The following is a 26,590-nucleotide window of genomic DNA, read 5'->3' as shown; positions in this document are numbered from 1 at the left end:
TGGTAGAATAAATGGTTATTAAGGGTAATTTAGGGTGCAGAGAAGGGCAGTGTTAAGGGGTAGTAAAGATTTCTAGGATTCATGGAGGGGTAGTAGTTAGGGGAAGGGGCTTTTAGTTGCAGGAAAGTGTATCATTAAGGGATAGTAAGGGATTTTTAGGGTTCAGGGTACTGCAACATAAAGGGGTAGTTTGGCGTCTTTAGGTTTTCAGGGATGGGTACCTTGAATGGGTAGCAAGAGTTTTTGGGGTTTAGGGAAGGGTATCATTGAGGGGTAGTAAGGATTTTTTAGGCTTCGGAGAAGGATAGCAATAAGGGGAAGTAAAGGGTTTTAGGGTCAGAGACTGGTAGCATTAGGGGATAGTAAAGGGGTTTTAGGGTTCAGAGAAGGATAATAGTAAGGGCTTTTAGAATTCAGGTAAGGGTGGTGTTAAGGGATAGGAGGGGGATATTACGGTTCTGATAAGGGTGCGTAAAGGGGCAAAATAGGGTTTTACGGTTCAGGGAAGTTTTGTACCCAGGGGTACTAAGGTTTTTAATGGGTTCTTGGAGGGGTAGCCTTAAGGGGTTTTAAGGGTACAGGAATGGGGAGCATTAAGGGGTACTCCATGGCTATTGGGTTACTGTTAGATAAATGAAAGAATGCATGTCATAAAAAAGACTTCTAAACTGATATTTCTGAGTAGGGAAAAGCAAACCTCTCAAATAGATGGAGGATTCTCACTGAGTAACCCTGAATCCCATAGCAACCGCAACGTGTCTGTGGAGCCATGTCCGAAGGCCATCTTTCAGGCAGTGGAATTTAGTGGCTGCTGGTCAGGGAATTCACTGAACGCACTATACTTTGCTGTGAGGGCTTTATGTCGGTTGCACCCAATTTTCAAAATTGTTTTTATTTTCCAGAAACAAACACTTAAAGTGTGTTTATTGAAAACAAAATATAAACTGTTTCCTTGGCATGCAGAGAGTTTTCTCTGTGCTCATTGGGGTTATCTCTCCACCAAAGTATACCATGTTTCCCTTGGCAATCCCAAGCAAGGAAATCTACTGATGGATGCCCTGCCTTAAGTAGGGTGGGGCAATTGGCACTATAACGTGACGGCTCTCTGGTGTATGTGCTATCAGATCATAGATTCTGATGCCTGAGCCAACTCAGACTTTGCATAGTAAACCCAGCAGTTACCCATCTCTGCATATCGTGGGTCGACTGAGAGTATGGTGGTGTGGGAGTGCTGTCAATTTACAACAGTAACCACATTGTGGCAAACTCAAAATCACCCCTTAGGTCTGTATTTGAGACGTATCATTAAATGCTATGTGCAGTAAACTCAACCCTTACCATGAATTATCACATTAGAACTTGGTGAAGGCAACTCTATTGACAAGGCCAAGTCCACACCTAGAATATTTACTTGTTATTTATTAGATCTATGTAGTGTTGCAATAACGTTTGCGTTGACTACTGGTCATTCTACTAGTTTGAACAGCATTCACATGAATGCAAATTTTATTATGCCAATATTGCCATACAGCCATAGAATCATCTGTCTGTCCACTGCCTTTCAGCTAGGTTTGCACTGTATAAATGCCAGATTCAGGCATACCACATCCGTGATGTGCCTTGGAGAACTAAACACAAGTCTGCACTACTGTATACGTGCAACACTACTTTGATGAACACTACTGAAAGTGAATCATGTATCAGGAGTTGTATATGCACAAACGTTTTCTGAATATCCAAAATAAGTCTGATGATAGACAGCAATCACATACAAGTTTGTAGTAGGATCTCAACCATGCCTGGGAATCATCTGTCAAATAAACTACTGAAAAGCCACTAAAAAATAGTGTCTAATTAGGTTAGCAGTATTAACTTTCCACCAGGATGAACCTTGTCCCTGTATTCAACCCACAGTCCATCACAGTTGGTCTTAACATTTAACTTTGTGCTTTTTCGCACTATTTTTATTTCAAACTTTTAAAATGTATATCTCTGGTTCTACTTTTTGGAGTTTTGTTATTTTGTTTTCATTTTGTTTATACAAAATTTAACTAAGTTTGAGAGTTTGCTTGTATGGAGTTGTTTTATCTTTTTTACTGTTGGAGTTCTGCATCAATACGTTATACATTGTCTCTAAGTTAAGTTTGACTTCTTTGTGCTAAGCTACCAGAGGGTTCAACACAGGTTTATTTAATTACTTTGGCTGTTCACCCTGACAAAGATTGCGATTTTTATTTGAAGTGGGTTTTCACACCTTTTGACTAAAACGATAATTTTTCACACTTTCTTTCAAATAAGTGAAAGACAAAGGGAAGATATTAGACAGCACATGAAGAACAATTCTATAAGTTTAAATTCAGAATTGGGGCTATAGTCAAGCTTTCCACCTCCCTGCACCTTCCCCAAATCCACCATTCCCTGTTTACTTACACACTCTTTACCTTCTATAGGGCCTACAATCGAAATCTCCTCTCTAACTTCCAACCTCATTTTGGTATGCCGAACTACACGCTGGCAGGTGCTGGTGAGTCCATATATCCTCTACACAAACAGTGACACCAGGCCATTGGTCACTTTCCAGCTCTGTGTTTGAATCCCAGTAGCTTCCCTTGTTGTTATCCCCCTACACAGAATGCCTCTCAAAGTCTCCCCCTTAATTGTCGAGCACCTCATTATGCACCCTGTTTCTGAAGTGAGATGAGTCTTGTACGGTTAACGGGCCACTACATCTCCATCAATACATCTGGTGGCAGCCACGCTTGAGAACCACTGATTGAGTATATGTGTGTGTATGGGCGCGCGTGTGTGTATACATATATTTTAAACGTGTTTGCTGATTGTTCTTCACAACCACTGCAAATAACACCTGGAAGTCTGAGCTGCCATTAGTGAGTTTAAATGTTGTGTTAGGAACTTTTCAATTAGCCTATTTGGATATATGTATGACAACTCCTGTTAATCCACATTTAAAATTTACTTAATATGCAAGGTAATCTCTCCATTGGAAATCGAAGAAAAAAACACTATAGCTAGAATTTAAATTACCCATGAATTGTTAGGGTACTTGATGCAGACAAATGGTAACCATGGATGCATTTCTCCTTCAATAAACAGGTGGCCAATTGTTTGATACAGGCAGAGGTTATTACACAGCCGCAGGCCATTTGTGAGGGAATAGAACATGAAAAAATACAAGCCCCATCTTCTCTTCCTTTCACTAAACGAACTGAAGCTGATCTATTGTTAGGGGAAATTATGACATGCCTCAGTGACCACTCATCAGAAAGGATCATTGTTCACATGTCTTTTCAGGTTTATAATTAGTCACAACAGGAAAGACATTTAAAATCCATCATTAAGTTAATAACAGCGACATGACGGCCCACGCGACGCCAGCCAGACTGTTTTCATGAAGGGATCTGCAGCTGAAAAGCAGAACAATACCTCATTGGGAAAGAAATTTAACGCACTTCTAAACAATCCCATCGAAAGTAATAACGGTCACGGGTTTCAAACAGGAAAACAATTTAAACAACTGACATTTACTTTATTTTCTTTCAATGAATGTATCTTGAAGAAAGGTTTATGAATGAGTAATTCTTTCCATATCAATTGGCAAGTAATGTAGACTTCTCAAATGTCTGTAAAAAAACATTGTTTTTGTGATGACACAAAAGCCTGGTCAACAAGTGACCTGTAAATGTGGATTGGCACGGTAATAGTAGGTGTAGGGCCCATCAGAAATACAGGCTTTTGTTTTTCACAAAGAGATTTCGGTGGGATTTACCAGGGCAACTGATAGAAAATGTTGTTACCAGTATCCTAACATTACTAGGGGAAGCCGAAGCTCTTGCTTGCCTGAGTTCGCCCACCTTGTTTGAGGCGAGGAAACGCTAGTGATGCTGCTGTGAGGCCATTAGCAGTCTCACGCACTTTCTTCCTTCTCTACCAGTTCCACCAGCCTGAGGGAGACAAGAGTAGGTAGACGGCACTGCGCCAACCACCACATTACCTGTCAGCTTCGGTCTCTGCAGATCCCCTGCGTCTACTATTCTAATAAAAAAGCTGTTGCTAGATCTTGGATCCTAAAACAACTATCAAATAATATTCAGTGATGTTGTCCCTTGAATATTCTGATGAAAACTAGAGAATGTTCAACTTTACATTTTCTATTGAAGTGCACATTGTGCCATGAGGTTGGTAGTCAGGAACAGAACCCACTGTTGAATGTCCAGCATTCTATCAAAACACCCTTTATGATGAATCCCCAAGAAATCCTTATGCTTCTTTCACAGTCATCTGCGCTCAACACTTTTGATCCAGCAGTATATGCTTTCATCATGTATCATATGTATCAGCAACCTAATCACATTGGTTTCCTCCAATGTTCTGAGCACCTTTATGACTTTTCGAGATTGCCACGGTATCCTTGTAGTCCTAGAAATTGATAATAGATCAAGAGTAGCCCTCCTAACTAATATGTGCAGTATAATTATTTTTTTCTCTACAGCCAACATATTTTAGCTGTCCAGAAAACACCTTCCCCGTCCCTGTTGAAATTTGACGGTGTTCCATTCCCAACTTTGAAGCAGTAGCTTTCTCCGTTTTGCCCTAATCTATGATATTAGAAAATCTCTCATACTGGTGCACTCTCCACTGGTATAAGGACACTTTTTTTCATAGAATTTCATGCACCCGGATTCCTTGACTTAGGATGTGGACTTTAGACTTCTAAATGCCTATTTTAGTACATCTAAGTCTAGAAAAACTTTCGTGAATTGGTTTATGTGTTCCATCACGTCCCACACGTCACATCTTTACCTTCTGATATCAGGGGTCTAGAGTGCAACCTTTACCAACAACAAGCAGGCAAAGTGCAGTAATACGTTTTTCACAGTTGTCACAAACAAACTACAAGGCAGAACTTTAGCTTTGAACATAAAACAAGTAAGGTGTCAATAACACAAATATTAGACTTTCAGTTTTTCAAGGCATTATTTATTTACTTATTTAACTGATTTGCAGTGTGCCAACATCTTACCAATAAAAGCATGAACAAAAGAGCAATAATTTCCAGAGGAGTTTTTTGGCCATTGGATCTGGCTCAGGGAGAGAGTGCTTGCCCTAGTAATTAGTGCTCTAATATTTATATGCATTGAAATTTGGCTAGCATGCTGGTACTGCAAAATTAGAAAAACTACAACGGAATTTACATCTAATATATATCTCAAACAAACTGAATTTATGTACGGCATACAAACGCAGAAAGGGGAAATTATTCTGGTAACATTTATACAAATACACAATGAGGAAGCGGTTACATCTGACAATAGAAGATATATTTTCCAGAGCACAAGCATATTATCCACAAATTCACAAAAACACTGTGCACTCATTAATTTAGTCAGAAATACAACTATGAATCTTAAATCTTACTACTAAATTAGACTGCAATCATTTATAAATAAATGAATTGAACCGACAATTCATTGGGTGTTGACATTTCAGCTTTTTCAAGGTAATCCATCCGCAAGGCCATCCTCGGGGCAAAATGTGTACTCCTAGACTAGAATTCCACATAACTAGTATATAGTTTTATCCGGTCATGTTGCTCAGAACAAAATGCAAGCCACTATTTGAAAGCCCTGTTCATTTACTCCCTCACACCTAACCCTGAGGCACCAAAAAAATCGATCAGTCAGGGAGGCAACATAATAGTCAAAATGTAAACGGGTAGCTCAAGCAGTGAGGCCTTCCACATTATTTTAAAAGACACTGTTAAATGCGTCTACCGACCATACAAGCAAAACCAGAATCAGAAAGGGCAATTCACAGCAGAAGAAGGAAAGGAATAACAGCCTAGTACATCATTAGGGACGACAAATATATGGTAACTAAGTAAAAGATGGAGGTATTGTGAACCAACAACGTGGGCAGTCCTGAATGAGTTGGTATAGGATTGAAAGTTTCTTTTAAAAACGTTGTCTTCAGTGTTTTTTAAAAATTGGTAAGCTGGTCTAGGCAAGGCTTGGAGGAGAGAGTCCAAGAGTCCATATCATTCCACAGAACGGTACTTTGGACTCACTGTTTTTTCAGTGCTTCTTTCTTCTGTACTCAAACCTGCCTATGAGACTGCCAGGTTGTATCCTGATGTACAGTGAGAAGTCAGTTTATAATGTGCTCGCTCCTTATCATAATTCCAACAGGGTTTACAATACTTTGGGGTATATTTACAAGAACTGACGTATCAGCATCAATGCATCAGATTTCTTGCATCTACCGCAGATGCCCTAGCGATGACATGGATGCGCTGTATTTACAATACAGTGCTCCATGGTGCAAGGATTCACTGATGCATCAGAAATTCTGACGCATCATTTGGCGCTAAAGTGAGGCATTGCTGGAGTTGGGCATAAACCTGGCGCAGCTCTAGCAATGCGTCAGAACACAGAGGCGAGTCTTCAGCCGTTCAGGACATACAGCATCTAAAGTATATAAAAAACGTATTCCCCCTTTGCACATTTGAATCAAAAATGGTCCCGCACTTAAATCTTCATACATCTAGCATATCCTTGAAGGACATTTGCTATTTCAACACGGCTAATTATCTTCCGGCCACCCTTATACAAACTAATATTTACTTACTCTATCAATGCTTTTGGACTCCTGACAAATTATTTAAAGCTGAACTTCTAGATACTCCAAATTGTTGGCACTGTCATTCTGTAACTGGTGACCTACGATACTTATTTTTCAACTGGTCTATCATACACCATTTTTTATCAGAAATATGGCATCTTATTACACAGATCCTTAAGATCCAAACAACTTTATCATTTCATGTTTTAATTCTCAAATCCTCACTCTTTAAATCCATATTATCACCTATGGATTGTAAATTGTTGGATTTCCTTATTTCTACTGCACTCAAATCTATTACTTGTAATTGGAAGGACGCTACTTCACTTTCGGTTAATGCATGGTGGGAATGGATTATTTTTCATAGACGTGGGCAATGTCTTTATCCACACTCTCATAAGAACCCCTCTTCTTCTAAATCTAGTATGTGGTCTAGTTTAGATTCCTACATTAGTGTATGTTCTACAATTTAGGAAACTTATTTCCTTTTGTAATAATTAATTTATGCTTACTGTAGCCCTTTTATGTTTATTTTATTATTTATATCATGTTTGTACTAGTATGAAATGTTGGTATTGCAATTCCACTTTTCTTATATATTGTAGTATGCTTCTATACTATATGTTCGGTATTATTTTTTGTATTGTGTTTCATATTCATGAACATTTCTTCAATAAAACATTTTGAACTGAAAAGAAAAAAAAAAAAGAACACAGAGGCAAGTCCCATGTTAAAAGTCCTGCATCAATTATTACGGCTGGTTTGAGAAGAGGTAGGGATTTTGACCCAGTCAAGTCGTAGAGTGATGCAGTGAAAAGTTGTAAATTTCACTGCGTCAGTTATATGGGACTTTTAACGTGGGAAAGCCTACCCTGGCGCAGGTATAATGTGACGCAGGCTTCTACAAACTGAAGCATTGGGCCCAATGCGTCCGTTTGTAAACATGGAGCAGTGTGGAGCATTAAATGTGCCACAGCTGCGTCAAAGGAAATTATGCTGCCATGGCGCTAGCTGCTTGTAAATATGCCCCCTTGTGGACACAATGCTGGTAGACAATACTTTCAAACGTAATTGCATAAACTAGTTATTTATTTAATTAATGAAGGAGTAAATGAGAGGTGAATAGGTTTCTTTTAGGAAGAAAAGATGATAGGTTTTGACTTAATATGATTAAAAAAATTAAGTTGGGAACAGTGAAAATCTGAGACATGTGCACGCCAGATGTTACAAATATCAAAGATGATGGGTCTATGAACAAGAATTTAGAGAAATGCAAGAGTTTAAATGAGGTTAACAATGGTATGAAAATAATTAATAGAATATCTGATTGTGAGATATGAAGAAAAAGGAGCTATCAAAAATTAACCACCAGGCAAAAGTGCAAAATCAATAGAGTTAGACAAAAAACAGCACAGCAGCTAATCCCAGTTTTGGAAATCCTGCAAGAGTTCATCAATGACTACGTTATATCGTGCAATCCATCTCACGGGACCCACGTGGCTCTTCATACTCATACAATTTGAAAAGCACCATTCTTTTCGAAGCACAAGTCATCCATTATAGGACATAAGTCACACCTTAGCGGATATATTTCATGTAATAAACCCCTGTAGTAGATGGTAAAATTGAGTTTTATTTCCCTGTATTGATAGATTGATTGATTGCGTTTGTTTCACACTCACTACCCTGGTGACGTGTGGCAAAGATAATGAATTTGAGATGATTTCATGATCATGTCGGTTGTTTGGTAGACATAACAGCTGTCATCAGCTTACTGCTCCTTCAAGATCTAACATGACAGGACTACTTTAGTATGGAGTGACTGGTCTTCACTGAGTAGATAATCATAGCTGGAAGAGGTCAGCAAGTTCTAAAAAATTTTAAAGGCATCTCTGAAAAGTGTGCATCGCAATCATACTCAATCCTCTGCATAAAATAGATTTTGATGTTGCTAACCATGGAAGCGTATCCTGTGCATATTTTACAGCAGCGCATTGCATCTTCAGTGAAGGGTTCACATGTGCACCTACCTCCACAAAGATGAAGCATGGGATGATGGAGTAGCTGCGATGAGTGTTGTTGCCTATCGCCATCTCTCGCCCGATGTCTTGGGTGCAGTCCGTGCAGAAAATAGGGTTCCGTGCTGTAATGCAAACGACAACATCAGTTTTAGTTACTTGTGCCTTGACTCTGAAAATGGTGCATTGTAAAGACGCGTTGGAGTACATGTACTGCATAGGTCGTTGAGTAATGCTTCCCTGGTGAAACGGTAATTTAGTGACATCTGCATCCCCCTAATACTGCAAAATGTAATTCTGAATCTAGTTCAAATGGAATTCTTGGGCTGCTCAGTCAAGGCAAATGTAATCTAGCCTTATTTATTCAGTGATAATGCTGATGCAAAGTTGCCTAGTCAACAGGGCAAAATTCCTCAGTCACTGGTGTAATGCATGTCATCCAATAAATTGAAAAAAATATATGCATTTGTGGTTTCTAATATATGCCCCTCCCCCTCTCCGACCCTCTCATATCCAATGATGTACAGTTTGATTCAACACCAAATGAAGTTCACGGAAATTCTTTTGGGTGGTTGGCTGCATTTAGTGAGAACGTTCTATTCCACAAAATCGCCAAGCTATATTTTTCCTCCTTTATTGCAAGATGAAAACTTAAGACCCACTGCTGATTTTCAGGACGGATAACATCCCATAGATGTTAATATTTCTCATGAAAAGAGGCAAAAAAAAGCGAGTGGTAAACGTTTTGATGGATGTGCATGGAGCTATGCCCTCTTTACCTGCCTCACGTCAACATTGGTGAAAGAAATAGGTTACTATGAGGCATATTACCAATGAGTAGCAATATTTATCGCTAACGATGCTTAGCAAATAATTTTTTAACGCTAAGCATCGCCGGAAATTATCGCAGAGATAACTTGCTATTAGCAAGGTTTATCTCAGAAGTGATAAAAATCCTCACGCTAACTGCCAAATGAGAGATTATCGCTGGAAAACAAACGATAATCTCTCGAAGTTTGGCGTTAGCTTGATGATAGGGGCTCACAAACTTAGCCATGATATCCACCTTCCATAGGATATCATGGCTAAGTCAGGAAAATACCAGGTGTAAAAAAAGCAGTGCTAACCTCAGTTAGCGCTGCTTTTTTTATCACTAACAGGGTTAGCGAAATCCTTGATAATAGGAGAAATGTCGCTTAACAACATTTCTCCTATTATTTTTCTATGGAACGCCCCCTTTGCATCTCATTAGAGATGCAAGGGGAAGCGTAGAGACAAAGGGTGCTAACATGCGAATTTGCGTGTTAGCACCCTGTTGCTGATAGGGAGATAATTTTATCTCCGCTTTCTTGGCTTTTAAAGCCAAAAAAGCGGAGATAAATCCCTTGATAATATGCCCCTATGTTCTCCAAAAGAGCTAGAGCGTACTCACATCCCATCCCAGACAGCTCCAAACGATGGTCGTTCAGCTATATTTCCGCGCCTATAAACAATACAATGCCATTCAGCTCTCACTCACAGAATATGCCACTGTGAACACCATGCTTGATGGTGAAAATGAAAGCTGTCAAAGTATATGAACGACAACTGCTGGGACGCCGGGGTTGTCATCAACTGCAAAGACAATCTAATTTCTCTTACAGCGTCTCAATGAGAAATCTGTCATTTTTCGCACATAAATAATGACAAATTGAAAGGCTGCCTTGGTGATGCTGTCTTAGGTGTCATATCTTAAGGGATCTATTTTCAATGATGGCGTCGCTCTCTGTGCACTGGGTGCTGAACCTCCCTTCAGATGAGATGATTACTCTCAAATCAACCTCTCAAAGCACCTTACAACTGACCAACTAATGCCATGTCATTGGGGCCACTCATTCTGTCTGCACCACTGTCTCTATGACATACTGCCATCTTGTATCTAACCGGCCCTCCCTCAATAAGACTCACATTTCTCAAGCCTCTCCAGCTGGTATGGAAAGTGACACGGAGATTTTGACCTGACAACTGTTTGATCTGCAGTGCAGAGTTTTGATTAATTGAGCCCCGTTTTTTTGATTGAACTACCACTGGTGATTTACAGAACTGCAAAAAAACGAAACTACAGTTTCAACTTTTGTGCATGCCTATGGTGGTATGCATTAGAGCACCCGTGCTTGCTGTGCAGTCCCATTGAATCATTACTGTAATCTAGGAACCAACGGAGTGTTTATTGGAAGCCAGGGACTCTCTGCCTAAGTGATTTCTATGACTTGAACGGCAAAACAATGCACAAAATTCTAAAAACTAGTACACACCAAACAAATCTCTTAATTTTGAAATATTTTATTTAATTCACAATCAAACATTTAAACCGTTTTAAAATGTGCTTCTTTATTTGTATACACTTTATTCATTTTAGCTCCTTCCGTGCTCATGACAAGCTCGTCATGAGGGACGGTGCTCGTGTGTTCATGACGGGCTGAGCTCGTCATGAGCCGTGGAACGCTCGCACGCGGGGATAATTCCCCTGCTGAGCTGAACCTTCCACGAAAACGGGTGTGGCCGTGAAAAGCTCAGCTCGTCATGAGCACATGAGCACTGTGCCTCATGATGAGCTGAGCTCGTCATGAGCAATCGGGGCGCTGTGCGCGCTCCCCCCGCCCCCAGCACAGCGGGGGTATTACCCCCGCTGCGAAGGGGTCAGTTTATTAATTTGAATATTATCTAATTTTGTAAACCATTCTTGACCTCCTCAATAGGTCTCGCAGACCCCCCAGCGGCCCTTGGACCAAAGGTTCAGAACTACTGCATTAGAATATTAAAGCCAAACAAGGTGAAGCGCATTTTGAATCTTTATTTCACATAGTAACAAAGACAAGACTATACTTAAGGCCAGTCAGTCAAGACATCCTTATTCGGCAAAGCGCCAAAAACATTTCATTATACAAAATATCATGAATTACTAAAAACATATTTATCAAATCAGAATTACCACCGAAAGACAGTTGTTTCTTGGGTGTATCTAAAACATGTAAAATTCTGTTAAAATAATAAGTCATATCTTTTCCTAGTGCCCATAGCTTTCTTTATAAAATTTAAAACTACTTAACAAATCTCTATTGTCGATAGTTTTTGTAAGAACTTTAGCGCTGTACGATGTTGTTAAATTTTTACCTTGCGTAACACCGGTACAAAGTAAGGTAGCCTCGGGTGCGTAAATAAATTGCAGAACATTAAAAAGTGACATGTTCTTTGAGACCATTTATTATTACTGCGACAGGGCGGTAAATCATGAGACCAGAACCATTGATCTGAAAAAACTACTTAAAAATGGATTGTATTGAATCTAAAATAGGTGAGTGAAAAGGCGACAATTTCAGTTCACAAACCAAGTTAGGTAGGGTTCAGTGTGCGTAACAGTTACAACTTGAAAATAGACCTCTATGGACAACATTTTTTGTGCCCTTGCTAATCTCCCAAAGCGATACCAAATGGAATGATGGACGGAGCGTTTGAGCAAATCAAATACTCACCCCCAGTCAATTGATCTTGGTTTAATCCATCATCATTCTTTAGCTCACTCCACCACCCCATTTCAGACATGGCCATATGCAAATCAGTCTGACCCTGTGCCTCATGGGAACAGTCCAGCTCTAACTGCCATGTTAAACCATGTTAGACCACAAGTCATGATATATGATTTTGAATAACTGACTTTTAGGTCTAGTCCCTCCATGAAGTCAGAGAAACCCTCAAATAAGCTCTGAAGTCCATTGGCCATGCGGGCCATTAGGACTGCATCACCTGCATACAATAAAAGTGGAATATTTCGGTATCTGATTTTCTGCACATCCATACCCAAATTTGGTAAATGATTTGAAATTCCATTTACATAATATAAAAAAAGAAAGGGGTCCAGAATACAACATTGTCTGACCCCCCTCGAGGGATCGATATATGATGACATTTCCCTGTGGGACCATAACGGATAGATATCTTCAGGTCCCAATGTAGGTGGCTTATCATGTTAAGAAGACCTGGTTCCACACCCATATCCTGCATACACCTCCATAATTTCTTTCAATTGACCAATTCAAAAGCACCTGATAGGTTAATAAAGACCATGTGTAACGCCCCCTGTAGGCCATGACATACTTAGTCATTATGAAATGCAGGTTTAAAACCTGCTTGACTGCGCCTATAACTGGGCTAAAGCCAGATTGTACTTTTGATAGCACATTGTTCTCCTCCGCCCATGTCTCCAATCCTGCTAGCAGTACTCGCCCCAGGATTTTTGCAGCTAAATCAATCACCCATATTGGTCTATAGCAAGTTAGGGATGAATTGCTCCCCTTTTTTAAAAATGGGGACCAGAGTAGCCAATCTCCAGGAGCCAAGGATAACATCTGAAACTGCAGCCCTATGACATTTGTGATCAATGGTGCCCAAAAGGGGATCTTTGATTTATTTAAAGCCACAGGGACACCATTGGGGTTGGGGGCATTCCCAGAAGAAGATTGATTAATAGCTTAAAAAACTTCATGCAATTATATATGGGGAAACAACTCCTGAGGGTGGAGGTAATACCGTGCATCCCAACTAAGGGCTTGCCCTCTCGTGCTCCACTGTCAATTCCCTAAAAAACCTTCTTAAAATGAGCCACCCATTTGCCCTCTGGAATCAATGCATCCATTTCTGTTCCAAAGAAGGGATACTTTACTACTTCCTAAAATGTCTGTGTGTCTTTCCAGGCCACAGACTGTTTTAAATTCTCCCAGGTGCTATTTCTGATCTCCTTTTTCCTGTATTCCAGGGCGATCCTATATTGTAACCTAGCCTATTTCACTTTTGTTTGGCAACGTGGATTTGCTCTAAGGGTTTATTTTTTATTTTTTATGTGCAGCAGAGCAGGTTTTATGAAACTAACAATTTATGTGTCACTGAATTAGAGTTAATTTGTATTATTAATTCCTTTTTAATTGCTTCACATAATAATTCATATTCTTTTAAAATAAGTAGGGGGGTTGGACTGTCTGCTAAGCAGGTCGTTATGGCCTTTGGATTTTAAATTATTAACCTTTGATTAAAATCTGTGGGGTTTATTTTGTCCCACTATATGAGCACTCCTTGATTCTCAGTATATGTTGATTTACAACTAGTCTTCAACCCTGCTCTTGCTGGTGAAAGTTGTAATTTAACCACTAGTGGGTTCTAATCACTCATGCATTTGGGGACAATATTTACATCTAAAATAAAAAGCGTACCCTCTGCCGAAATAAGTATAACATCTATAGCACAACCCTCATGAGTACCAGTAAAAGTAGGAATTAGGATGGGAGCTGGTTGATCATAAACCAGGGAAAGATCAGAAGCAAAAAATAAATCATATCTAGCAAATAATGAGTTGATGGCCTCACCTATCCTTGCATGTTTAAAATGATTCCTACTTGTGGCATCAAGGACAGCACTACAAAGGTGACCTCTTCCATCTGGCAGACTGTTGCATTAAACTCTCCTGCCCATATTATCATGAAATTTCTATTCAATTGTGAGTGAAGGTTTTCCAAAAACTCAGCCAACTCATCAATTACATCAGTCAAGTGAAGATTAAACACATTATTATAGAAATGTATCAGCAGAATATAGGACTCCCTGAGCTGGGTTAATAAAATAACCAAGAAATATGGGGAGGACCATTTATAATTAGATTTAACTGTAGTGAGTTTTGTGAAAATAAAACCCAAGGCCTCCCTTTGCTCTACCTGCTGTCGCAGAGATAGCAGGTTGAAAAACCCCAATATATCCATCTAAATAAGAAGGATAGACCGACCATTTTTCTTGAACACATATATCAGAAAAGGTCACAAAGTTCAAGTTTTTGTTTGCTTTTGTTTTACTCCTGCTGTGTTCCAGGAAATGAGGGACATAGCCTATATTTAAGGCTTTGTAGACTTTATTATAGTCCTGTATAGACAAATTGATGCTCAGATGGCAAGGGAGCCTTCATTATACTCCTGCTTTCTTATATATGATAAAGAAAAGTATTACTTTACATATATAGTGTATGTATAACATAAAGATCTAAACGTGATTGAGTATAATTTTTAGATGTAAAACAATCCCTCAGACATTGCAAAGGAATGTGAAAGGATTCATCCAAATAGTCAACAGCATGAGGTGAGAGACAACTACTCTGTGCTGAGTCAAAGCCTACTCTAAGTATAAGTTAAAGTGTTAGAAACAGTAGGTGATGCAGAGTTACGCTGTCCAGCCGGACCTAAAAGTAAGTCATTATTACAAAGCTTTTTAATGATAAAGATTAAATTATGTTAACACACTCAGCAGTCCCATGGATCATTATCAGGCAGCCACTCTTAAAGATCCTTCAGTTCATATAAACCTGATCCTTTAAATTATGCTCCAGTTCGAAACTAGAAGTGTCATTTATCATTTTATGTAATGTTTCATTTATAAACCCCGATCTATCCTGAAAGGCAGTAGTAGTCTTCGGTTTGTGGTTGCCTCAGCTGCTGCATTCACATAGCTGCAGGCTTGTCATGCTGTCACAGTTACAATGCACCTCATTCAGTAGTCACTCATCTATACTGTTGTCACAGGTTTAGGCTAATTTCTGTACTGTGACATTTTGAAGTCGATTCACTGCACCATCCATTCGTGAGCAAATTACACTTCCATGACAGATAGACTGCCCATTAGCTTTCTTCTACATTATGACCAAAGAAAGTGATGTGAAACATAGGCATAAAAGTGCCATATCCATGCTAGATTTTCAGGACATCCTTAGACGTTACAGATACACATACTGCATCCAAATGAAGCTGATTTACAAAGTCAGAGATTACACTGAAACTCTGGCATGGATCACGCCTTTCTGGGCATATGTTGTGCAACTTAGCCTTAGTGCCTTTAACATCTAATGAGGCCTACCAGTGACCTGTGAGCTTCCGTCCCATTTGTTAACTGCTGTTTGTGCAGTACCAGAATTAGAAGTTACGTGAACTTTATCACTCCCGATAATTTCTAGCAGAGCTAAATTTCAGTAGGTGAAATGTGCCATAATTGAACAGATGACAAAGGGCCCGATGTAGGTAATCTTGATTTACCTACTCTTAAATACCGAATCATACCGATTCAGTATTTAAGAGTAGGTAAATGGGATGTAGGTAATTTCTCTTTTTAAAATACCGATTCGGTAATTGGGGGAAACATTGAAGGGTGGCAGGGTGTCACTTTGACACCCTGTTGCACCCCTCAATCGTGTATGGGTGCACATGTTGCAGACATGTATGTCTGCAACATGGCAGCGTTTGAATAGCAAAAAAAATGCTTTTTCAAGGCTTTTATTTACCACCAACTTCTAGTTGGTGGTAAATAACAAATTCTTAAAGCCCTGTGGCACTGATTACAGTGCTACCTACATCTCATAATACAGATTCGGTAATGTTACAGACTCTGTAATGTTACCGAATCTGTAAAATTACCGAATCTGTATTTTAGGTGGCCCTACATCTCATTTTCCAAATACCGGTCGGTAACGGCCGAAATTACCGAATTTCGGCCGTTACCGATCGGTATTTGCCTACCTACATCGGGCCCAAAATGCTTTGTAATTTATCAGGACATGCAGCTTTTGAAGTGCTCAGAACCATAATCCACATCTATTCACCATTATAGGGGAAAAATTGGCAAGGGGTGCTATTTTTCGCACCCAATAGATATTAATCTCCATAGTATCACTATTTGCCAGGTGATATATATATCACACAAAAAGTGGGCCTCATTATGGGAGCCTGCATTTGCTTCAAGTTTACTACACACTTTCAAGTATTCCAATTGTCACCATTCCTTGACTGTTGCTTTCTCAACCAATTACCAAGTCTCACTCACCCTCTGCAAATAACCTAATTTCTCAACCCCACCCTAAGGACCTCCCCTTACTGTCTACAGAATAAGTATCTCATCTAAATTGCTCGCGATTGTCGTCTTCAAATGAAAGAAGTCGCCATACAGTGGAAAACTGGTAAATCCCCACTTAAAGGGGCATTTATATTCCATCCAAAACAGTCTCTCGAATACCAATAGCAATCAATCAACTGCATGCTGTGGGTGACCAAGAATAAAAATCTCACGAAAACGCGAAAAAATGCACAGTATACAAAATTCAGCTTTGGATCAAATTTTAACAAAACAAAGATTGCCCTTCAAAAAATAGCCTTTGTGTTTTTATTATCTTGCACAATGTATTTTTGGCTCGATTATTCATTCACCTGTTTGTCTTAAACGTCGTCAGCTTCCTAGGGATCCAAAAGTTATCAAAGTCCAGCCTTGTCAGCTAGACTCAGCTAAATACCCACAAAGGGCATCCTCAGATGTGTCAATGACACTGTAATCCATATTGGATTATGTTTTGCTCCCAATGGAAGCAAGCAGCAAACTCTCTATCATATCATGGTTACTTAGAAACTGTTCTAACTGTGCCAACTCTAAGAATCTGCAAGCTTCCCAACCGCTGGCTCTCCCCTGGACGGACCATTATCTAGTGCCGCTGAGATGGCAGCTAGAGAAGGAGAGAGCTCCTATACCACGGCAGTACACAGTAGAACGACTTTGGTCGAAGCTGCCGGTGGACAGTTGGGCGACAGAGCTAGCAAGAACCTGCCCTCCCCCGGTTGCTGATCCCACTATCGCCGATCAAGATATGGGAATGTGGCTGACCAATGCATTGGACTCGTTGATTCCAAAAAAACGGACACCTGTCAGGGAAAGAAGAATTGGCTCAGCTCCATGGTATACCCCCGAACTTAGGGGTCTTAGAACCTCATGCAAAAGATTAGAACGTGCATGGAGGAGAGAGGGGACGAAAGAAAGGCTAGAAAATTATAAAAGAGAGATGAGGAAATATAAAAATGCGCTGAAGGATGCCAAAAGGAATTTCTTCGGCGTCAGGATCGAGAGGGCAAGTAACTCACCAGGGGAATCCTTTAAAAATTTTAAGGAACTTCTGAAGGCCCCCGTCCCTCCAGTTGTATATGACAATCCTAAAGAAAAGTGTGAAGAACTGGCTCTCTTTTTTCACTCTAAGATAGAGAAGATTTTGCCCTCTCTGCCTACAATTCCTCAGACCCTGGTCTCAGATGTCAGTCCAGTTATTTGCCCGGACGAGCTATCTTCCTTTGGTCCTTTTTCTGAGGAGGAGGTCATTACAGCTTTGAAAGAGATGAAGAGTGGATCTCCTAGTGACCCTGTCCCCATGAAATACCTTAAACTAGTAGCTAACACTCTGTCTACTCCGCTTACTGACCTAGTTAATCTGTCACTCTCTCAGGGCATGGTGCCACAGAGATGGAAAAAGGCAGTGGTGAAAGCACTACTGAAAAAGCCAGGACTGGATTCTTCTAATTTGGCCAACTTTAGACCTATCTCTCTTCTGCCCGGCTTTTCTAAAGTTACGGAGAAGTTGGTCAACCGGCAGCTCTCTTGTCATCTAGAGTCACATCACTTGTTGGGAGACTCCCAGACTGGCTTTCGTCCCGGCCAGGGGACTGACACGGCTCTTCTGGCAGTGGTGGAGGAAGCAAGGAGCATTCTTGATACAGGAGGGTCAGTGGCAGTGATCCTCCTGGACTTGAGTGCTGCCTTCGACACCGTAAGTCATCAGGTGCTCCTCCAACGACTGTCAGAGGTGGGGGTGTCAGGGACGGCCCTAAAATGGCTAGAATCTTTCCTTTCCGACCGTTTCTACCAAATTTGGGAAGGAGCAGAAAAATCGACCCTCTTCCCTCTTCAATGTGGAGTCCCGCAGGGCTCATCTTTGAGCCCTACCTTATTTAATATATACATGACTCCTCTTGAAAGAGTGGTGGCCCCCTCAGGAGTAAAGATCATCAGCTACGCTGATGATACTCAGCTGGTGGTAGGCCTTACCAAGCTAGGGGAACAACCCGAGGTTTTGCATGACTGTCTCGCCAATGTCCATCGTTGGATGTCCCACTCTGCATTAAAGCTTAATGGAGAAAAAACCGAGCTGATGCTCCTAGGCAAATCTAGTCCCTTCATTGTTCCTAGTTGTTGGGCCCGGTCCTTGGGTGACCCACCAGCTCCCAAAAAGGAGATTAAGACCTTGGGAGTTTGGTTGGATGAAGATCTGTCCTTTAGGACCCACGCTAGGAAGACCGCGGGGGTCTGTTTTGGGCTGCTGCGGTCAGCCCGCAAGGTGCTGCCTTTGCTTCCTGATCCTGCAAGGAAGCTGCTAATTCGCGGCCTAATCTTGTCAAGGCTCGATTATGGGAATGCGTTGTTTCTCGGTGCTCCCGAAGCGACTTTTAAAATTCTCCAACAAACACAAAACGCAGCTGCTAGAGTGTTGATGGATGTGCCCAGAAGACACTCTGCTGCCCCGGCCTTGAAAACGCTGCACTGGCTCCCAGTCAGGGAACGGGTGAAATTGAAAGCGCTGTGTATGGCCCACAAGATTCTACATGGCAAGGGCCCCCCCATTCTTTCCACCATGGTACGCCCCTATAAGCCCACACGGCCCTTGCGCTCGGATCAAGGACATCTTCTGCAGTCATTTAGAGTTAGGAAGGCTCGCTCTGGAGGCAGACGTTTCCCAGTGCAAGTGGCGTCTTCGTGGAATTCCATGCCCCTTAAGATCCGTTCGGAGTCTAAGATCCTTCCTTTCAGGAAACTTCTCAAGACTCATTTGTTCCCCGTGTAGCCTTGAGCAGCTGTCTTTCTCTTCTTCTGTTTCGCGCCGGGATGCTCCTGGGTAACTGAGCGCGCTATAAATTTTGTATAAAATAAAAATATGTCCCTAAATGGATTTGTTTTAGTGTCGATAGAAGTTAATAGCCCTGTAGTATTTTGCAGGAATTCACATCTTCAGTGTCCTGAATTAAAAAAGAGATACAATAACACAAATTCTCCAAGAATAAGAGATTAAACATTGGTGACATAAAATATGAGGACCTTTTTCCAAGCAGAGCTCTGCCAGTCAGAGCTGGAGACACCTCTGATTTTATCAAATATATTGCCTTATCTAGTGCCTTATCTACATTGCCTTATCTATTATCATAACCTGACCTTTCCTTTTACATTCCTGCCCACTGCATCATAAACAAACTCTGTACTAAATAATAAACTCTTTTTGCTTAGTGTTCTCTCTCAACTGCTATACAGCCACGCAGCTTCTTGTCCACGTCCCGAGATTTCGCCTTAAGAGAGTTGGAGGGAGCTCTCTTGCTTTCAGGGCGCCATCGGCCTGGAGCCGTCTCCCCTTTGACCTCTGCAGCATTCAGGATCCTAACCTTTTCAGGAAAAGACATGATCTTCCTCTTTATCTAAGCCGTTTCTTACCTGCCTTTCCTTCCACTGGGCTTGCGCCGGGACACTTCTCTGAGTAGCTATGCGCGCTATAAATCCACCATAAACATAAACAAACTGCTGAAAATTGGTTGACACAGTGATCAAATGAGGCTTTACATCCAATAAAGTCTGACATAAGACCCCAATGCCACCATTTGTCAACATTGTTTGTAATTGTTCAGTTTATCAATTTTCTTGAAATGTATCAGAGTTCTGATATAGTTCCAAAAGGTCGCACACAGTCGTCTATGAGGTAGAACACAACTGTGGAGATGCTATGTAGGAGCCAAATTTTAAAATCCTTCTTTTCTGGGTATTTTACATCAAACCAAAATTCCACAGATTTGTATGGTGACTGACACCTTTGAAAAAGGGTTCGCCTGCTGTTGGTGTTTGAAGACAATTGACTGATTTGGGCAGTAAGGGATGGAAAGTGATCCACAGGCACATTCAGGTTAACAGCCTGGATTATTGTTTTTCGCTTCTTAGCATTAACATGTTCATTTCTAATTAAATTTTGGGTCAGCTGTTCCAGAGAGACAATCTTCCAATTTTATTTCACCCTACATTATGTTTGTCTTCTTCAGTAGTATCTAGTGGACTTTAAGCTTTCATAATCAGTGACATTTGTTTATGATTGCTTTTGGGACTTAAAACCTTTTTGTGGTGAAATTTGAATCTAATAAGCATGTTAAATAAAGATACAGTGGAATAAAGATATAGTCAATAAATAAGGATACATGCCGAATCAGATTGGCCAATAGGCCAATTAGGCAGTTCCCACAGGAATGGTCTGACAGGTCAGTGTATTTGCTATTTTACGGCTGTCTGTGGGCCTGCTTTATGGCCTGCTGAGCCATTTTTTCTATTTATTTCCCTGATATTAAAACAAACATTGCCTGCAGCAAGCTTAAATTCATGCAGTAGTCCATACATTGCAAAACACCTATACAGCATGTCTTTAGAAGTTCAAAGCGGCCTTGATTTGCAAACATGGACCACTTTCTAGCTATCTAAGGAACTAATGAGGCCACTTTTATTTTAGTTCCTGGTCCTATTTTCTTTCTGAGTCCGACCCTGGATACATGTCCAGTGAAGATGGGTGGGGTGACTTGTTATTCCAGCATTGATATTACCTCATGTTTATAGCATTTCTGTATGCACTTGAATCACTCAGGAATTGCCAGTGTTCCAGAAACTGTTCCCGTACTCTTCCCAGTGCTTCCAGTTTCACACTGAAATTACAGACTAGTGTGGAGCAGGGAATCATAATACAGCTACAATAATTTCTGTAAGAATATTTTCCCAAGCTTGGGTGTACACAGTGATCATGTGTACGGCTGTTTGCCTCAATAGATAGTTCATGAAAAGGATAAGGGGGGGTTCAACTTGTTAATTTCATTGCCAATTTCTACCATTAGTTGGCGAATGTCTACCCTGATTTGAGTCTTCTTGATTTCAGTAATCCAATCAGGATTTCCCCAATGAATAAAAGGGAAATTATTTATCACTATGTCAGCAATATATCTTAACCAAGCCCAGTGACTACCCCATGTGACCACCTTTCCTCACGCTTCAGTGACTCAACCAACTCCAGCTCATACTGTGGTCCTTCTCTCACTGCTCCAAAATATGTCAATCATATTGATTGTATGTCCCTATATTGAGATCAACAAAAAATTGCTCTGAAACAATAACATATGTACTGCATTGTTTGCATTACACCAGCTATGTAAGTACACATTTTTAGTCTTAACTCCACTTCCATTTAACTAGACTTTCCTGGGCTCACTTTTAAGTACAGAATGTCACCTTCAGCTTTCGTTTGATCAACATTAAGAGTCTGAAATCGTTACTCCTATCAATAATGCTAAGCCTTATGACCTTCCATTTGCCCTATTAAATCAAAGCCTTCTGCTTTTTTCCTATCCTATGTCCAATGCTCCCACGTAGGAAAGCAGATTGCTACCAATGTTGTAGTTGAAAGTTTGAGTCTTGCCTGTATTAGGGACTTTGGAACATTAGCCTAATCATGCCTCAAATGATACAAATTATCCTTTACTTTCAAGCCCAACAGCTACTATTGTGTGAAATCATTCCACATTTACTTGCCGATATACATCTTATGATGTATCTACAATGGCTATCTGTCAGTGCTAGTACTGGTACTAAACATGGTAACAGAAGGCAAACCATTAAGTGGAGCGCTGGCGTACAGAGAAGCACACTGTGCTTCAAAGTAACACAGAGAGTGTGATTAAGAAAACACGTAATCTCCCTCATCAAAAATGAATGTGAACTTAGGTAATGTAATCGGTGTGCATGTAAAGCACTTCAAAATCTTCAACAGTCAAAACGCAACACATATTCTGTCCAGTTTTACGGCGTTTAGCTCTACTCCTTAAATTCAAAGTTAATGTGGTGCCCTTTATGAATAAATAAAGGTGCACGTACAATGTTGAACAGATGCTTCTGAAGCCACAAGTGGAGGTTTTAGGGGAAGGCATGGAGAGATTAAGGGAACTGGCTATGGAGTCGTGCACCCACGAGTGGCGAGGAAACACATTAAAAAAAAAAGTAGAGCAGTAAAAGAAAACTTATGGCTCCTATGGGAAGGATCCATGTAGTAGGGGCGGTTGCTAGGACGGTAATAACGCAAGCAATGGGATTTGTAAAGGCAGAACAAGCAACCAATCAAAAACTGCTGGGCTTGTTCAAAGCCCACAGAAGGATTACATCATGCCACAGAGAGCAGCGCATGCACGCTGCCTCTAGGCTCGACCTAAAAAGGAGAATATATGTGAATTGCCGCCTTACAGGCCTATAAAAGTGATGCTGGTGCAAAGCGGGAGGTAGCTTTCACTTTTACCCCATGCCAAATCATGCTCCCATAAAACATGATCTGCATACCATAAACTTCTGAGAATGTTTGTCATTATTGTGAAACTGCATTTTCTGGGTGGCACTAGGTCATGCGTCCTGGTGAAGCCATGCACAGAGACCTCTAGAGCAGGCGCACACACCATCATGAGTCTGATAGATTCAGTAGAATTATCACAGAGGTTCTGATCCCATCCCTTGAGGGGAATCTATGAGAAGTTTTACTGGAACCCAACATTGATATACATCATTAATATTCATTGTGGTTCACATAACATACTGAAACATTTAAATATTTTCAAAACAACTTGTAAGCACATTGGAATGCTGGAAAGGGGTCTTTATATTACATTTTTATGTATTAGATCGTTAATCAGATGTAAGCACACAAATCGTATTAACTATGTAGTATTCACATTTTGTTTGGCCATAGCTAATGTAGGCCTCCATTTTATAATGGCTAAGGTTGGATACCATCTTGCTTCATTACACGTGAACTTTAATTTCTAGTCAAGTTGAATTTTAAATGCTGTTGAACACTGTGTTCCTTTTCTTACTTTTTCATGAAAAGAAATGGTTTCTTTTTGTTGTAATCATTGTGGAATGTTAAAGTATTGAATTCAAGATGACACCTGCAAAATACCGGCTGGTCCCTGTCATTTTCTTACAGACAATGTAAATTTGAAGGACGTTGAGGAAAGTTCTGTTGTGAAAGATGCTGAGAATCTATTAAGACTTTAGTTGTATCATTTCACTTTAACCTGATTAGATCACTTCATAATAACTTTCTGTAGGTGTTACACATGTTAGAATTGTGTGATTAGAGTTAGTGCAGAGTAGATTACAGTTTGGAAATGCTTTGTCCACTTTTGAGGCAGTTTAGAACAATGTAGGATATTTAAAGATCTCTGTTAATGGGAGTACTTATTTTCCTTAACTCTTTCCTTTGCGGTGGATCTATCCTAGTTTGTCTTCTTTTTTTGACTTATATTTGAACTTCTTAATAACTGATGCATTAAAATATTAATTATTGATGGGTACTAACTTGATGATTTGGCCTGTTTTAACTTTTAAACTTTATAAACCTTTAGTCGAAATTTTAACTATTCTCTGTCTTCATTGTGCAGTCTAATTTGCTTCCCGTTATTTAAATGTGCTGATTTTTTTGTCCAGCCTCTGTTGAGAACTTCGATGCTTCAGACAGGGCTTTATCGGTTTAGAAATTTGCACAAAGAAAAGCGATAACAAAGCTCTTTAAATCTGATCGCAGGCACAAACCTGCACTGACTTATATTTGTTATATCTTTAATTGATTTTGTATTCATTCTGTGTTTTTGTATATGTCTTACAGGTTATTTCTCATGATTGCATTCTTACTGTGTCTCTGTTTCCATATCCGTCTCTTCCTCCATGTTTCCCCCTTCTCTGCCTCTTGTGCTATGGCTCACAGGCTAATGATACAAAATAAGTCCCTGTCCACGAAAACGAGCGCCAGTGCCCACCACCTGTAATTCCCAGCTCAAATTAGGCACTGCACTATGTGGTGGATTACAATCTCATTGCAGCAGATGGAACGGTTAATAAAAATCATACCAAATATTATAATGATATTTGCCTTTGACCATGCTTATTTCTCCAGTTTAACAATCATCCCATGTTTAATCTCAAAATGAACTCTGGTCCACTTCACCCTTTATATTATGTGATTGAGGCATAAATACATCTCTTTCCCTACCTTTCATTTCTTGTACATGTTACAGCACATTATGGTACCAGCTCCCAAACATACCTGGCAATCGAATGGAGTTCCATTTAATGGAGACATTCAAATGACATTTTTGAACTTTGATATCTTATCTTCTGAAATGATCTAGTTGGTGAAGCACCTATTCTACGCTTCCCTAAATTCAAATAACACAAAACTTACTCGGAAAGCTTCCAACCAGTATAGCATGACCAAGAATATGCACCATTTTCCCAGATCTGCCTAGTGGTTTTACCAGTTCAGCAGCCCAAACTCTGTAGAAATAAGACGACCAGTAAAGTTAAGTGAGATCTGGTCTGCTGGACTTTGCCGCAGCCTTTCATAAACATCACTAGCAAAACAAATGTGAGTAAGAAAGTCAGGAGGATTGAAGCTTCCTGCGTAGCGCACTTCTCTGATTGTGTATAACTAGATTGTGCTGAAAATAATGGCCTGCAGAAATATCGTATCCACTACAGCGCTTACCATTACATTAGTTGAATAAGTATATATTTACCATTCGTTGCGCCACATCTACTTACCTTGAAAATGTAGCAGGTAGTCATTTTAGTAGGTGAAATTTTTGAGCACGAAATAATGATAGATCTCTTCAGGAGGGGGAGATGAGGGTGGTTCAAGCAGGGACTGGATTGAGCTCTTTGCTTGCCTTCCTTTCCACCTTGACTGCAATTAGTATATGACATGGGACAGCAATGGTAACTGACAAGCAAACGTTGTCACGGGGAAAGAGGTGACTAATCAGAGATAGGCTGCATTGCCTCCCTAAGCCTCCTTAAGGCCCACATGCTAATAAATAGCAGTGACCCAGGCTTCATTTAACTAATGGCACCAACCAAGGTAGGGCATTAATATTGGAACTCAAACCGCTGAAACCACTCCTATTTCTGACCTTTCCAAGATTTTCTATGCAAATTAAATATGACATGCAAGATAACGTTACTGACTTAGTGCCCCAGGTACAAAATACTGGCCGGAAATCAAATCTGACATGCAAAAAAATGCTACTGACATAGGGTCAGATGTACTAAATACAGGTCGGAAATAAAATATGACATGTAAGAAAATGTTACTGAATGTACTAACCACTGGTCGAAATTTGCGTCCAGCCTTTTTGTGACCAGTGAGGTATTTTGTGAACCAACCTATATTTAGAGCCACTAGAATTATGCAGCAGGGAAGGACCAAATTATGCAGCAGGGTTCAGAAGATTATGCTGCACAAAAAGGCAAATTATGCAGCTTAATGTGGCACATTTTGTGCTAGTATTACCTCATTATTTTGTCATTTTAAAACTTGTTAACACTACCTGGCCATTTGTTGCCCCTCAATGGTACCGGTTTAACACCAAGATATAGCAACAAGCAAGAGAAAGAAGACCAGTCAACCTTTGGAAAGGGCCTTCCACTGCGCTGCAACAAGTGTTGCTGCATTTCTAATATGTTTTGAACAGTTTTCTAGAAACAAAACATTTTTTGTTAAAATCTACAGATTATGCGGCAGATGGCAGATTATGTTGCAAATGTGTTGAATCAGTGATTACACGACATACGCCTTGGCCACACAATCACATAATTCCATTGGTCCTGCCTATATTCTAATAGGTTGGTACGCCAAATATCGAATCGTAGTGGGTCATAATTTGACCTACCTGATGAGTACTAAAGATGTAGGCTGGTAATTGTGACCCACTAGGATTCACTGCCATCACAGGCATGGTCGCCTGCTGGGTTCAGAAGACCACCATGTTTTTTGATTGCTTTTAAACAAACATTTCTTTTTAAATCCAGCCTGGTTTCCTTGTAGGAAAACGGACTGCATAAAAAAAAAAAAAAGTGTAACAAACATTTTTTAGGACTAGGCAGTATTCCCCTAGTATGAAAAAAATGTTCTGGTCAACACTCACAAAGTTAAACTGGCGGTCCCT

General features: G+C 40.2%; 1 protein-coding gene across 3 annotated transcripts in view; it reads right to left on the bottom strand.

Moving 5' to 3' along the window:
* Positions 1-26,590, bottom strand: part of PLPPR1 (phospholipid phosphatase related 1) — a 716,166-nt gene that overhangs the window by 357,976 nt on the left and 331,600 nt on the right. For all 3 annotated transcript variants that reach the window (XM_078677619.1, XM_078677620.1, XM_078677618.1), the window contains exon 3: positions 8,670-8,782. In XM_078677619.1, the coding sequence (XP_078533745.1) occupies positions 8,670-8,732 (63 nt within the window). In that variant the 5' untranslated portion in view covers positions 8,733-8,782. The remainder of the gene's footprint in view (positions 1-8,669; positions 8,783-26,590) is intronic.

This window comes from Lissotriton helveticus, chromosome 2_1, assembly GCF_964261635.1.
Source record: "Lissotriton helveticus chromosome 2_1, aLisHel1.1, whole genome shotgun sequence".
NCBI lineage: Eukaryota > Metazoa > Chordata > Amphibia > Caudata > Salamandridae > Lissotriton > Lissotriton helveticus.
The sequence above is the reverse complement of the archived record's forward strand: the minus strand, read 5'-3'. Positions and strand labels throughout refer to the sequence as shown.